The sequence below is a fragment of the Bos javanicus genome, chromosome 3, assembly GCF_032452875.1.
Source record: "Bos javanicus breed banteng chromosome 3, ARS-OSU_banteng_1.0, whole genome shotgun sequence".
In the NCBI taxonomy this organism is placed as follows: domain Eukaryota; kingdom Metazoa; phylum Chordata; class Mammalia; order Artiodactyla; family Bovidae; genus Bos; species Bos javanicus.
In genome coordinates this window covers 44,643,319-44,656,879 of record NC_083870.1, presented here as the reverse complement: position 1 = coordinate 44,656,879, position 13,561 = coordinate 44,643,319, and the positions used below count along the sequence as shown (strand labels likewise).

Sequence of the window (13,561 nt, the reverse complement as noted above, 5' to 3'; positions counted from 1 at the left end):
ATTTTGCTCTTCTTCCAACAGATCCCCACTTAATGTCCAGAACCAGAAGAGAAGAAAACTGAATGCAAAGGGTTATGAAAGAAGGGTGACATTTGTTCAAATACTTTCAACTTTAAAGTGGATCATAATCCTTTATAATGCACAGATTTTTTTCAGTTGGCATGGATGTCACAAAAGAAAATTTTCAGTTTTCACTTATACATACTAGAAAACTTTCTGGTTCCCTAGTACTTATGAATATGACTGCCTTTTAACCAGTCTAATTGTGTTATCCTTTCAGAAGGTCTATTATCCCTAATTTGCAGAAAAGGAAATTATGGCATAAGAAACTATTAAGCAAGTTGGATGCAGGACAGAAATTGATTATTTATGCTCTCCTGGTTTTTAATTCAGTTATGAAACCATCTAGGTTAACCAGATGTCAAAATGTAACTAAAATAAAACACAAACAGAAGGGTGTATGATTTGAGCAGCATGGTATCTGTTCAGTCCTCAGTGGATGCTCGCTACCTTATAAGCCAAGCTATTTAGCCATAATTGGGCAGTTCTTATTCATCCATCCCACAAATGTCTATTTGCCCAAATGCAGAAAGCCAAAACTGGTCATTTGCTATCTGCTAACAGCTGGGGTATATTCTTCAACACCTTTTCCCTTGTTTCTACATTGTATACAATAATTGACACATATATAAAGGGGTTTTGCTTACTTGAGTGCTTTTACTAAAATATAATGACAAAGCCCAGGCTTCCCTGGTGGCTCAGACAGTAAAGAATCTACCTGCAATGCAGGAAACCCAGGTTTGATCCCTAGATTGGGAAGATCTCCTGGAAAAGGGAATGGCTACCCACTCCAGTAATCTTGCCTGGAGAATTCTATGGACCGAAGAGCCTGGTGGGCTATAGTCCATGGGGTCACAAAGAACTGGACATGACTGAGCGACTTAACACTTTCACTCCACAATTACAATGCCCATGTCATGTAGTAATGTGAATGGACACAACTGTAAGAATAATCATCGATCTCTTGGGTAAACTGAGAAAGCACTGTGTAATTTTAAAAACAATACTATTATAAAACAAAAATAAAAACACAAATGTTTGTGTTAAGCACTTAGTATAAACCTGAAACTATTATTCAAAGAGAAGCCATCTAGGTTATATCCAGAAGGATGAGCATGAGTTCTCAGTGAAGAGGAAGTGGGGGGAAAAGTTGTCCTAGACCCAGGCAGAGCACCCATGGCCCCCTGTATGTCTCCCAATACCTGCATCATCCCCACAGCACTCACCGCAATGCATGTTTTATACTAATTTGTTCCCTTCACTACACTAATGACATATAAGCCAGATCTGTGTTCTGTACTGTAAACCTTGTGCTTAGTTAGTACTTTGCCTGAAACACTGTAAGCGCTTGAAATAAATATTAAACTAAATAAAAGAGGGAATACATGAAAAATGCAAAGGTACAGGAGAATGAGCATGGAGTATTTCCCTCATAGCATTTGCCACTATCTAAAAATCATGTTCTCTATTTTGTGTATGTATGCTTATCTGTTGCCTCTATGAGAATATTCCATCAGAGTAAAACCTCTGTCCATTCACAATTCTATCTGAAATTCATTGCTGTTGTCATGGTTTAGTCACTAAGTCAAGTCCAACTCCTTTGTGATCCCGTGGACTACAGCCCACCAGACTCATCTGTTTATGAGATTTCCCAGGCAAGAATATTAGAGTGGGTTGCCATTTCCTTCTCCATGGGATCTTTCCAACCCAGGGATCAAATCCGTGTCTCCTGAATTGGCAGGTAGATTCTTTTACCACTGAGTCACCAAGGAAGCCCACTTGAAATGCACAGAACTCCTTTTACATAGAAGGTACTCAAAAATGTTGAATGAGTGAATGTATAAACGGCATGCTTGGGGGAAAGTGAAATTTTGAACTTTTGTCAGAAAATACACATCACTATCAGAAAATGTCTTGCATATGCATTTGTTTACTTGCTATTGTCCTTCTCCTCCTATCTCATATTGCCTGAATCAAAACTTGAACTTTCTATCACAGAATGGACCTGTGATACAAAGAATATTAGCTCTCTAACAATGCTGAAGCTCTAATCCTGGGAACCTGCGAATAGGTCACCTAATCACATGAGTGTTTAAAAGTGGATAACCTTCCCTAGCTTTAGTCAGAAAGAGACCTGAAGATGCTATGCTATTGTCTTTGATGATGGAGAAAGGGAGCCACTAACCAAGGAATTCAGATATCCTCTGACATCTGGAAAGGTAAGATATAAATTCTCTTTAGAGCCTCTTGAAGGGATGCAGCCAGGCTGAAACCTTCAGTTTAGCCCAGTGAGACCACACTGGGCTTCAGATCTACAGAACTCTAGGATTATAACTTTGGGTTGTTTTTAAGCCCCTATGTTTGTGGTACTTTGTCATGGTTTAAAAAGAAAACTACTATAATGAATCAATATCTGCTTCATGTGTGAATGAATAAATGGACTGGAATTTGTAAAAATGACCTATAAAAAGAACTGTGGCCCAGTGATTAGATCACTTGCTCTAGAATCAAAGAGTTTTGGGTTGAGTCCCAGCTCTGCCACTTACTTAAACAAGTTATTCAACCTATTTTGAACTCGTTATGCATTAAATAGCTGTGAAAAGAAGAGAAGCGAAAAGCAAAGGAGAAAGGGAAAGATATAAACATCTGAATGCAGAGTTCCAAAGAATAGCAAGAAGAGATAAGAAAGCCTTCTTCAGCGATCAATGCAAAGAACTAGAGGAAAACAACAGAATGGGAAAGACTAGGGGTCTCTTCAAGAAAATCAGAGATACCAAAGGAACATTTCATGCAAAGATGAGCTCGATAAAGGACAGAAATGGTATGGACCTAACAGAAGCAGAAGATATTAAGAAGAGATGGCAAGAATACACAGAAGAATTGTACAAAAAAGATCTTCACGACCCAGATAATCATGATGGTGTGATCACTGACCTAGAGCCAGACATCCTGGAATGTGAAGTCAAGTGGGCCTCAGAAAGCATCACTACAAACAAAGCTAGTGGAGGTGATGGAATTCCAGTTGAGCTATTCCAAATCCTGAAAGATGATGCTGTGGAAGTGCTGCACTCAGTATGCCAGCAAATTGGGAAAACTCAGCAGTGGCCACAGGACTAGAAAAGGTCAGTTTTCATTCCAATCCCAAAGAAAGGCAATGCCAAACAATGCTCAAATTACCGCACAATTGCACTCATCTCACACGCTAGTAAAGTAATGCTCAAAAGTCTCCAAGCCAGGCTTCAGCAATACGTGAACTGTGAACTTCCTGATGTTCAAGCTGGTTTTAGAAAAGGCAGAGGAACCAGAGATCAAACTGCCAACATCTGCTGGATCATGGAAAAAGCAAGAGAGTTCCAGAAAAGCATCTTTTTCTGCTTTATTGACTATGCCAAAGCCTTTGACTGTGTGGATCACAATAAACTGTGGAAAATTCTGAAAGAGATGGGAATACCAGACCACCTGATCTGCCTCTTGAGAAATTTGTATGCAGGTCAGGAAGCAACAGTTAGAACTGGACATGAAACAACAGACTGGTTCCAAATAGGAAAAGGAGTTCGTCAAGGCTGTATATTGTCATCCTGTTTATTTAACTTCTATGCAGAGTACATCATGAGAAACGCTGGACTGGAAGAGACACAAGCTGGAATCAAGATTGCCAGGAGAAATATCAATAACTTCAGATATGCAGATGACACCACCCTTATGGCAGAAAGTGAAGAGGATCTCAAAAGCCTCTTGATGAAAGTGAAAGTGGAGAGTGAAAAAGTTGGCTTAAAGCTCAACATTCAGAAAACGAAGATCATGGCATCCAGCCCCATAACTTTATGGGAAATATATGGGGTAACAGTGGAAAAAGTGTCAGACTTTATTTTTCTGGGCTCCAAAATCACTACAGATGGTGACTGCAGCCATGAAATTAAAAGATGCTTACTCCTTGGAAGGAAAGTTATGACCAACCTACATAGCATATTCAAAAGCAGAGACATTACTTTGCCAACAAAGGTTCATCTAGTCAAGGCTATGGTTTTTCATGTGGTCATGTATGGATGTGAGAGTTGGACTGTGAAGAAGGCTGAGCACCGAAGAATTGATGCTTTTGAACCGTGGTGTTGGAGAAGACTCTTGAGAGTCCCTTGGACTGCAAGGAGATCTAACCAGTCCATTCTGAAGGAGATCAGCCCTGGGATTTCTTTGGAAGGAATGATGCTCAAGCTGAAACTCCAGTACTTTGGCCACCTCATGCGAAGAGTTGACTCATTGGAAAAGACTCTGATGCTGGGAGGGATTGGGGGCAAGAGAAGAAGGGGACAACAGAGGATGAGATGGCTGGATGGCATCACTGACTCAATGGCCGTGAGTCTGAGTGAACTCCGGGAGTTGGAGATGGACAGGGAGGCCTGGCGTGTTGCGATTCATGGGGTCGCAAAGAGTCGGACACGACTGAGCGACTGATCTGATCTGATGCATAAAATGCAAATGATAGAAATATTACCAGGCAGTGTGGAAAGAATTAAATGACATAATACAGGTAAAGTACTTAGCACAGCGATAGTGCACAGTAAGCTCTTAGTACTGCAGCGGTTCAGTCACGTCAGACTGGAGAATACAGCAGGACCCAGACCGACTACACTACGTTTTGCTGCAGAATTGCCTGGTGAGCAGAGATCATCGGGGCTCTGGCAGCATCGTGGCTAAGCATGGAAAACCCACATTCTTCTCTTGCTTTCATACTTTTTCACTTTTTCCTTACGCTATTTTGCCATTTTCCCTCCCTTTCATGTTCTCTTCCTTAAAAGATCCACTAATTATTTGCAGGTAATTATCATGAACTCTCTTAGCCTTTGCCTTTTCTTTACTACAAACTAAAAGGCCTTGATTTCATCCATCCATTTCTATATATATTTCTTTATATATAAGGGCTCAGATGGTAAAGAATCCACCTGCAATGTGGGAGACCTGGGTTTGATCCCTGGGTTGGGAAGATCCCCTGGAGGAGGAAATGGCAACCACACTCCAGTATTCTTGCCTGGAGAATCCCCATGGACAAAAGAGCCTGGTGGGCTACAGTCCATGGGGTTGCACAGAGTCAGACATGACTGAGCAACTAAGCACACACAAAATGCTTGATACCCGGTGCAGTAAAAGTGCATATATATATATATGGTTTCAAATGATACTGAATATAGTTTCCTGTGCTTTACAGTAGGTCCTTGTTTATTTTAAACATAGAAGTGTGTATATGTTAATTCCAACCTCCTAATTCACCTTCACCGTCACCCTTCTGCCAACCACTTTGGTAACCATAGATTGATTTTTTTTTTTTTTGAATTTTTTTTTAAATTTTATTTTATTTTTAAACTTTACATAATAGTGTTAGTTTTGCCAAATATCAAAATGAATCCATCACAGGTATACATGTGTTCCCCATCCTGAACCCACCTCCCTCCTCCATCCCCATACCATCCCTCTGGGTCATCCCAGTGCACCAGCCCCAAGCATCCACTATCGTGCATCGAACCTGGACTGGCAACTCGTTTCATACATGATATTTTACATGTTTCAATGCCATTCTCCCAAATCTTCCCACCCTCTCCCTCTCCCACAGAGTCCATAAGACTGTTCTATACATCAGTGTCTCTTTTGCTGTCTCGTACACAAGGTTATTGTTACCATCTTTCTAAATTCCATATATATGCGTTAGTATACTGTATTGGTGTTTTTCCTTCTGGCTTACTTCACTCTGAGTCCATTCCTGTTCTGTAAGCTCATCTATATCATTGTTTAGATTTCACATATAAGTGACATCATATAACACTTGTCTTTCTTTTCCAGATATACTTTACTTAAAATAATCTATATTGCTGCAAATGACATTTCATTTATAATGGGCAAGTAATATTCCATTGTGTTCATACACCACATCTTCTTTATCCATTCATCTGTCAGTGGACACTGAGGTTGTTTCCATGTCTTAGCTATTGAAAATAGTACTGCTATGAAAACTGGGGTGCACACACCTTTTCACATTAGAGTTTTCTCTGGATGTATGCACAGGACTGGGATTGCTGGCTCATATGGTAACTCTATGTTTAGTTTTTTAGGGAACGCCCATATTATTCTTCATAGCAGCTGCACCAATTTACATTCCTACCAATAGTGTAGGAGGGTTCCCTTTTCTCCACACACTCGCCAGCATTTAGTATTTGTAGACTTTTTAATCACCACTATTCTGACTGGTGTGAAGTGACACCACATTGTAGTCTGGATTTGCATTTCTCTTGTAATTAGCAATGTCGAGCATCTTTTCATGTGCCTGTTGGCCATTGTATGTCTTCTTTGCAGAAATGTCTTCTGGCCATTTTTTTTCAATTGGATTATTCTTTGATATTAAGCTACATGAGTTCTTTGTATATTTTGAAAATCAATTCCTTGTTGGTAGTATCATTTGTAAATATTTTCTCCCATTCCTTAGGTTGTCTTTTCATTTTGCTTATGGTTTCCTTTGCTATGCAAAAGCTTTTAAGTTTAATTGGGTCCATTTGTTTATTTTTGTTTTTATTCCATTACTCTAGGAGATGGATCCAAAAAAATATTGCTGCAATTTATGTCAAAGAGTGTTCTGCCTATGTTTTCCTTTAGGAGTTTTATAGTGTCCAGTCTTACATTTAGGTCATTAATCCATTTTGAGTTTATTTTTGTGTATACTATTAGAGAATGGTTTAGTTTCATTCTTTTACTTGTAGCCATCCAGTTTTCCCAGTGCCACTTATTGAAGAGACTGTCTTTTCTCCACTATACAGTCTTGCCTCCTTTGTCACAGATTAATTGACCATAAATGAGTAGTTCATTTGAATTGCACCCTATAGTCTTACTCATGGAACTACAATCCACAATTAGGTTAGAACTGGATTCTTTAAACTGATATCCAAGTATTGACTACTTTAATCAGATTTTTTTTAAATTTTGGTTTTGTTTTTTAAATAACTACATAGCATTTCTGGTCATATTGTTTGTAGTCCTCACATGGACCAATGCCCTGCCAAGCTCCTCTTATCCTGGATTCCTGGAGTTTTTTTCAAAAAAATCAAATTTCATAATTGTTTTCAAAATAGCACTTCACCTTGTCAAAACCCTTTTGAACTGTGAGGCTGACATCTATCAAACTAGTTCTCCTTCTCTCAGTTTCTCATTAGTACATCAGTTCAGTTCAGTCGCTCAGTCGTGTCCGACTCTTTGCAACCCCATGAATCGCAGCACGCCAGGCCTCCCTGTCCATCACCAGCTCCCGGAGTTCACTCAGACTCATGTCCATCGAGTCAGTGATACCATCCAGCCATCTCATCCTCTGTCGTCCCCTTCTCCTCTTGCCCCCAATCCCTCCCACCATCAGAGTCTTTTCCAATAAGTCAACTCTTCACATGAGGTGGCCAAAGTACTGGAGTTTCAGCTTTAGCATCATTCCTTCCAAAGAAATCCCAGGGCTGATCTTCTTCAGAATGGACTGGTTGGATCTCCTTGCAGTCCAAGGGACTCTCAAGAGTCTTCTCCAATACCACAGTTCAAAAGCATCAATTCTTCGGCGCTCAGCCTTCTTCACAGTCCAACTCTCACATCCATACATGACCACATGAAAAACCATAGCCTTGACTAGACAGACATTTGTTGGCAAGGTAATGTCTCTGCTTTTGAATTAGTTACATTAGTACATACAGATCACCAATAACAAGACAGTGTTAAGGGTGGAATTCCATGACGCTCTACTGGAGACTTATTCGCAAATTGGTACAGAGACACTGAACAAAATATGGAGTGTTCACTTATTAAGCCAGGTGTGCAGTGACCTAATTATTGTCTTATTATTGTATCCAAACTTATCAATGATCATAAATTTGCCAAACTGCAATGGAAATGTATCTGATGGGGTAATAGAACTGTGTATTAGAATGGAGCTGTGTAATTCTTCTGTAATAGAACTGTGATGAAAGGTAATGTGATGTTGGAAAGGCCATGGACTTTGTACCAGACAGATTTGTGTTCACCTAATTCAGACTTTTCAGAGCTGTGGGGGGAAAGTGCAATAAATGGTGGTGTTTTGAAGTCATACTTTAATATACTACAGCATAGGTTGTATGGAGCATGCATTTACTTACCCCCACCCCACAAACTGACCTAAACTTTATCACGGGCATCCATCTCACACTGGAGAGGAATGGAATGGGGGAGGGGAAAAACCTGAATAAATGCTCAGTTGTTCTGAGTTTCTCACTGTTCTCTTTCTGGCAAAATACCCTGGCCCAGTTGGAAGCCTTCAAGACTGCCTGAGGACAGGAGGCAATCTCAGGGTGGCCACAGGGCTGTCCTGCTGAACCGCCTCCCCTGACTTCCCTTTAGCTCAGATGGTAAAGAATCTGCCTGCAATGCAGGAGACCCTGGGTTGGGAAGATCCTCTGGAAAACACAACGGCAATCCACTCCAATATTCTTGCCTGGAGAATCCCATGAAGAGGAGCCTGGCAGGCTATAGCGCACGGGGTTCAAACAGTTGGGCAGGACCGAGTGACTAACACTACTACCGCACCGTGCTTCTCCCACGGGTCTCCTGAGGCCTCCCAACTGCCACTGTGAACGTCCCTGTGGCCCACCCTGACGTGGCGCATTTAGACTCGCACTCTGGTCCTCAGCACATCCCCTTCTGGCCTTGGGGCTTTCTGCCCTCTCTAGCTTGGATGCAGCTTCTGCGGCTCCCACAGAACCATCTGCTGTGCTGCTTGACCCACCTGCCACAGGGCTGCCCTGAGGTTAAGCTCTCCCAGTTTCATGGCAGAAAACAGACATAAGCCCATCTACTTTCTGTTTCCTCTTCAACCTTTTTGGAGTATCTGTAATCTGGTGGTCAACTCCCTTCTAAGGGTTTCTAAACCAAGGGTGCTCACCCAAATGCTTATACCTGCCATTCTACCCTTTTCTCTCCTCCAGTCCTCCCACTTCTTGGCAAAGAGATGGCACCGTCCACTCCCAGGTATGGTTGCACCATCCTTTTTATATTATACTCTGTGTACTCTCTATTGTTATCTTGTAATAATATATACAAATCTTCAAATTTTGCTTTTGGTATGTAAAGGTAGCTTTGGAATTTAGAAATTCCTGTTCTCTTAGGACAAATGAGACTTGACTATTGAAACCAAACACCACCTTCCTTTTCTGATTGGTATTGGCCCATCTCTCTCTTTTTTCAGTTTTATTGAGGAATAGGGTGGCACAGTGTTAAATAATTCACCCACTAATGCAGGAGATGTAAGACACAGGGGATTGATCTCTGGGTCGGGAAGATCCCCTGGAGTAGGAAATGGCAACCTACTCCCAGTATACTTGCCTGGAGAATCCAATTGACAGAGGCATCTTTTTTTTTGGAATTCATTGTATCACTGTTTTTATTAACAACTTTATTGGCAAAAAAAGAAAAGGGAGTAGTTTCAAACAGTTTAACACAGGGCATTGCAGTTCATCCTGTCAGATTAATGAAGTTTCATTTTAAATGACCATCTAATTGTCCAAAGATATATAATACTGAACCTGCATACGCAGTTTCCTTGATGAAGTACAGGCTCATATCTTAGGAAGTCTTTTAAACATATAAATACAAAGGAAATAGAATCACTCATTAAAAATTGCATTAAATGAAGGGTAATTTAAATTTATGTTGTCCTTATAACAACACATGCCCAATGAAAATCAAAAGCTGGAAAAGTAGTTTACACTTCCTACTTGAGTAGACAATTACAATAATCAATCATTTCCTGCAATGACCATTTATCTTTAATTTATCATGAACTACTCTGAACTTACTATGAGATGTAGCCAAAGTCAGAAAACAAGATGTAGGGAGAATATTCCTTTTTTGGAGGAACTAAGCCCTCCAGAATCAGTATGGGAAACAAACATCCTGTTGAAGAGTTTTAGGTGGAAAAAAATTAATGTAGTCAATTTCAACTCCTGCTGAGCTGGCTCAATTTTTTCATTGACTCGTTTGGTGTCATTCTTCTAAATCAAGTGTGTTTAATTCTTCTTCTAGTTCATCCAAATCTTCCCCAGTAAACAGATTTTCATCAACAGGAACAGCATCGATGGCTCCATTTTCCTGTCCTTCCCCTTCGTTGTCCTCTTCCAAATCACTTCTCTCACCATTTTCAGCCGTACCTCCGGAAGCTTCACTTAATTTGTTTTCATCCTTTTCTGAAGTATATGTGCTGAATCTTTCAAGACTGGCTACAGTAATACCTGTCTCATCTACATCTCTTGGGATGTACAGGCTTAAATCTATGTCATTTACACTCACTGAATCATCAACCTCATCACCACCTGTTCCCTGGGTGTAACGGGTATCATCTGCTTCCTCATCATCATCGTCAACCAGTTCAGGACGAAATTCAAACACCTCACGACCACTGATCACTAATGCTTTCCCAGCTTTGAAGTCTGCTTTCCTTCTTTCTATATCTTGTTCAAGTTTATCAATCTTTTCTTGTCTTTTTCTTCTCTTCCATGCAAGAAAAGATTCTAGAGTGATTTTGGTAACGTTTGGACCTAGGGCAGAATGCTCTCTTTCAACTAGATCTTCTAATGAAATTTCATCTTCTTTCTCTTCTTTCTTTTTATCTTTTTTCAAGACAAATCCAGGAGGCAGTGCATGACGATACATGCAAATATCACCCCCTCCAGGACACATCCAAAACCAGCCGTATTTGTTGTTTTCAATAGCTTCAAGGAAATGCTTGCACACTATTTGAGTTTTTGGTTTTTTCTTTTCCGCCTCACCGTGCTTCTTGTTCACAACTTCTTCCAGTTTTTTCTCATCCCAATTATCCATAGTATCTTTCTCAAGTTCTTCATCTCTTGCATCAATGTAAACACTTCGCTTTTCACATTTTCTCTCCAGAGTCAAGTCATGAGAGAACTTACACTTATCTCCTTTAGTACACTGTCCTTGCTTGAAGAATGCACATACTACGGATTTGGGATCTGCACCTTTACTTATTTTTTGAGCAGCAACTACAGGTTTGAACAACTCATTTAGCTCTTGCAATTCTTTCTTCTTGTCATCTTTCTTCAACTTCTTTTCAGCTTCACTTTGTGCTACCTGACGTGGATTCTGTTGACCAAATTTAACTTGATGAGTGACAGCCTTGATAAACTTCTGTTGCTTTGCTCCTTTCTTATTCTTCAGACCAAAAGTTTTGTCTTCGATAATCTTCTCCTTCTTTTTCTGCTCCGCCTTTTTGCTGCCCCCGGCCTGAGCCTGTTTCTTGGGGGGCATTGCGGAGACAGGTCGTGCCGGCCAGACTTAAGCGCAGCTGGACTCCCTCAGGGACTCTGGCCCCGCGGTAGGAAGAGCCAGAGGCATCTTGAGGGCTATAGTCCATGGGGTTGCAAAGAGTAAGACCCAACTGAGGGACTGAGCACACACACACATTGAGGTTTAATCGACAAATTTTAAAAATGGATATATTTAAGGTATACAACATGATGCTTTTTTACATGTGTTTTAAGGGAAGAATTGATTGAAACTGCCCATCCTGGCCAGGCACCATATTAACTATCTACATGAGTTATTTTATGACAGGAGGTCCTAGTAAGGAATATGGAACTAACGAGCCACCACCAAACAGAAGAATTCAAGAATTAAGGAGGATCAAAAGAAGACACAACGTGTCCTACCAACCTCCCAGAATCCTCCTTGCTGGAATCCATCTTGGCTGAGCAATTCGTACACCACCAAGAAGGAAGGCCCCTGAGCCAGAATGACCGGCCAGAGACAACCTGAAAACTCATCCTATTATGATAAAACTCAAGACTGTGAACCAAGTGGCAGAGCAGTCCAGCTGAGTTCCCTCACCCTGCTGTTCTCTGCTGGGACGCCCCTTCCCAAAAAAGTCTCTTTTTCGTTAGTATGTGTGTCTCCTCAGACAATTCATTTTTGAGTGTTAGACAAAAGCCCATTCTCAGGCCCTGGAAGAGGTCCCCCTTTCTGCAATGTGAGAGAAGTAATCAGTACAGTCAAGCTGATTAACATAGCTGTTACCTCACATAGTTACCATTTTGTGTGTATGTGTGTGGTGAGAACATCTAAGATCTACCTACTCTCTAAGCAAGCTTCAAGTCTACAATACTGTATTGTAAACTATAGTTACATTGCTATATATTAAATCTGTGTGGTGTGTATAGATACAATACTATTCAGTATTAAAAAGTAGAAAGTCCTATCATTTGAGATAACACAAATCAACCTGAAGGACATTATGCTAAGTGAAATATGCCAGTCAAGAAAAGACAAATATTGCAAGATCTAACCCATATATGCAATCTAAAATAGTCAAACTCATACATGCGGAGAGTGGAGTGGGGGCTTCCAGGAGCTAGAGGACAGGAAATTGGAGGAGAGATGTTGACCTTTCTCTTATGGCATGTTCTTCTCTGAGACACTGAATAACAGATGAGAAATCCTAGGGCTATGTTGTACAGTATAGAAGCCACTAATTAGAACTATTGAGCACTGGAAATATGGATAGTGGGAAAAAAGGACTGCATTTTTTAATTTAAATTTTAAAACTGGCACTTGCTTTGATTATTAGAAAACTTTTAAATATATTTGGAATAAATTGGTTATGTGCTCGTACTTTTACACTGTAAGTTTTATGAAACCTAAATAGAGAGCAAATACTTAAGATGAAAATGTAGTATCAGAACTGAGATGCATTATGAGTCAAATAGACCCTGAATTTTGAAAATTTTGCAGAAAAAGGAATGCAAAATATTTCATTAATACTTTTTATATTGATACAGGTTGAAATGTTAAAATTTGGACGTACTTGGTTAAACAAAATATATTTCAAAAATTAATTTAACTTTTTGCTTTTTAAAAATATGACTATTAGGAAATTAACAATCATTTATGTGATTTATTTGTATTTCTACTATATAATGCCGACCTAGACAACAGCACCATGATCCAAAGGAAATGAAAATTATATCAGTTAATATTCAAAAATATTGTCCTCATTTCAGCATTTATTGCTATCTTATTAATTTATCTATCATATTGGTTGGAGTTGGGTACTGCACATAAAATCATTTTTTAGGACACTTGTGCTCTGTCCAACAATAGTTATCTATATCTTTTCAGTTCAGTTCAGTCCAGTCGCTCAGTCGTGTCCGACTCTTTGCGACCCCATGAACCGCAGCACGCCAGGCCTCCCCGTCCATCACCAGCTCCTGGAGTCCACTCAAACCCATGTCCATCAAGTCGATGATGCCATGATCTTATCCTCTGTCATCCCCTTCTCCTCCTGCCCTCAATCTTTCCCAGCATCAGGTTCTTTTCCAATGAGTCAACTCTTCCCATGAGGTGGCCAAAGTACTGGAGTTTCAGATCAGTCCTTCCAATGAACACCCAGGACTGATCTCCTTTAGGATGGACTGGTTGGATCTCCCTGCAGTCCAAGGGA

At 40.2% G+C, this 13,561-nt stretch overlaps 2 protein-coding genes across 5 annotated transcripts in view; both read right to left on the bottom strand.

Moving 5' to 3' along the window:
- Positions 1-13,561, bottom strand: part of PLPPR5 (phospholipid phosphatase related 5) — a 135,950-nt gene that overhangs the window by 49,064 nt on the left and 73,325 nt on the right. The window lies entirely within an intron of this gene.
- LOC133244238 (zinc finger CCCH domain-containing protein 15-like) lies at positions 9,715-11,455 on the bottom strand. Its single transcript, XM_061411106.1, has one exon. It carries the CDS (start codon positions 11,371-11,373, stop codon positions 10,093-10,095), a length of 1,281 nt encoding a protein of 426 aa, XP_061267090.1. The 5' UTR covers positions 11,374-11,455; the 3' UTR covers positions 9,715-10,092.

Bases quoted from the DNA above. Each gene is read 5' to 3' on its own strand.
- LOC133244238 (XM_061411106.1), bottom strand. From the start codon at position 11,373: ATGCCCCCCAAGAAACAGGCTCAGGCCGGGGGCAGCAAAAAGGCGGAG.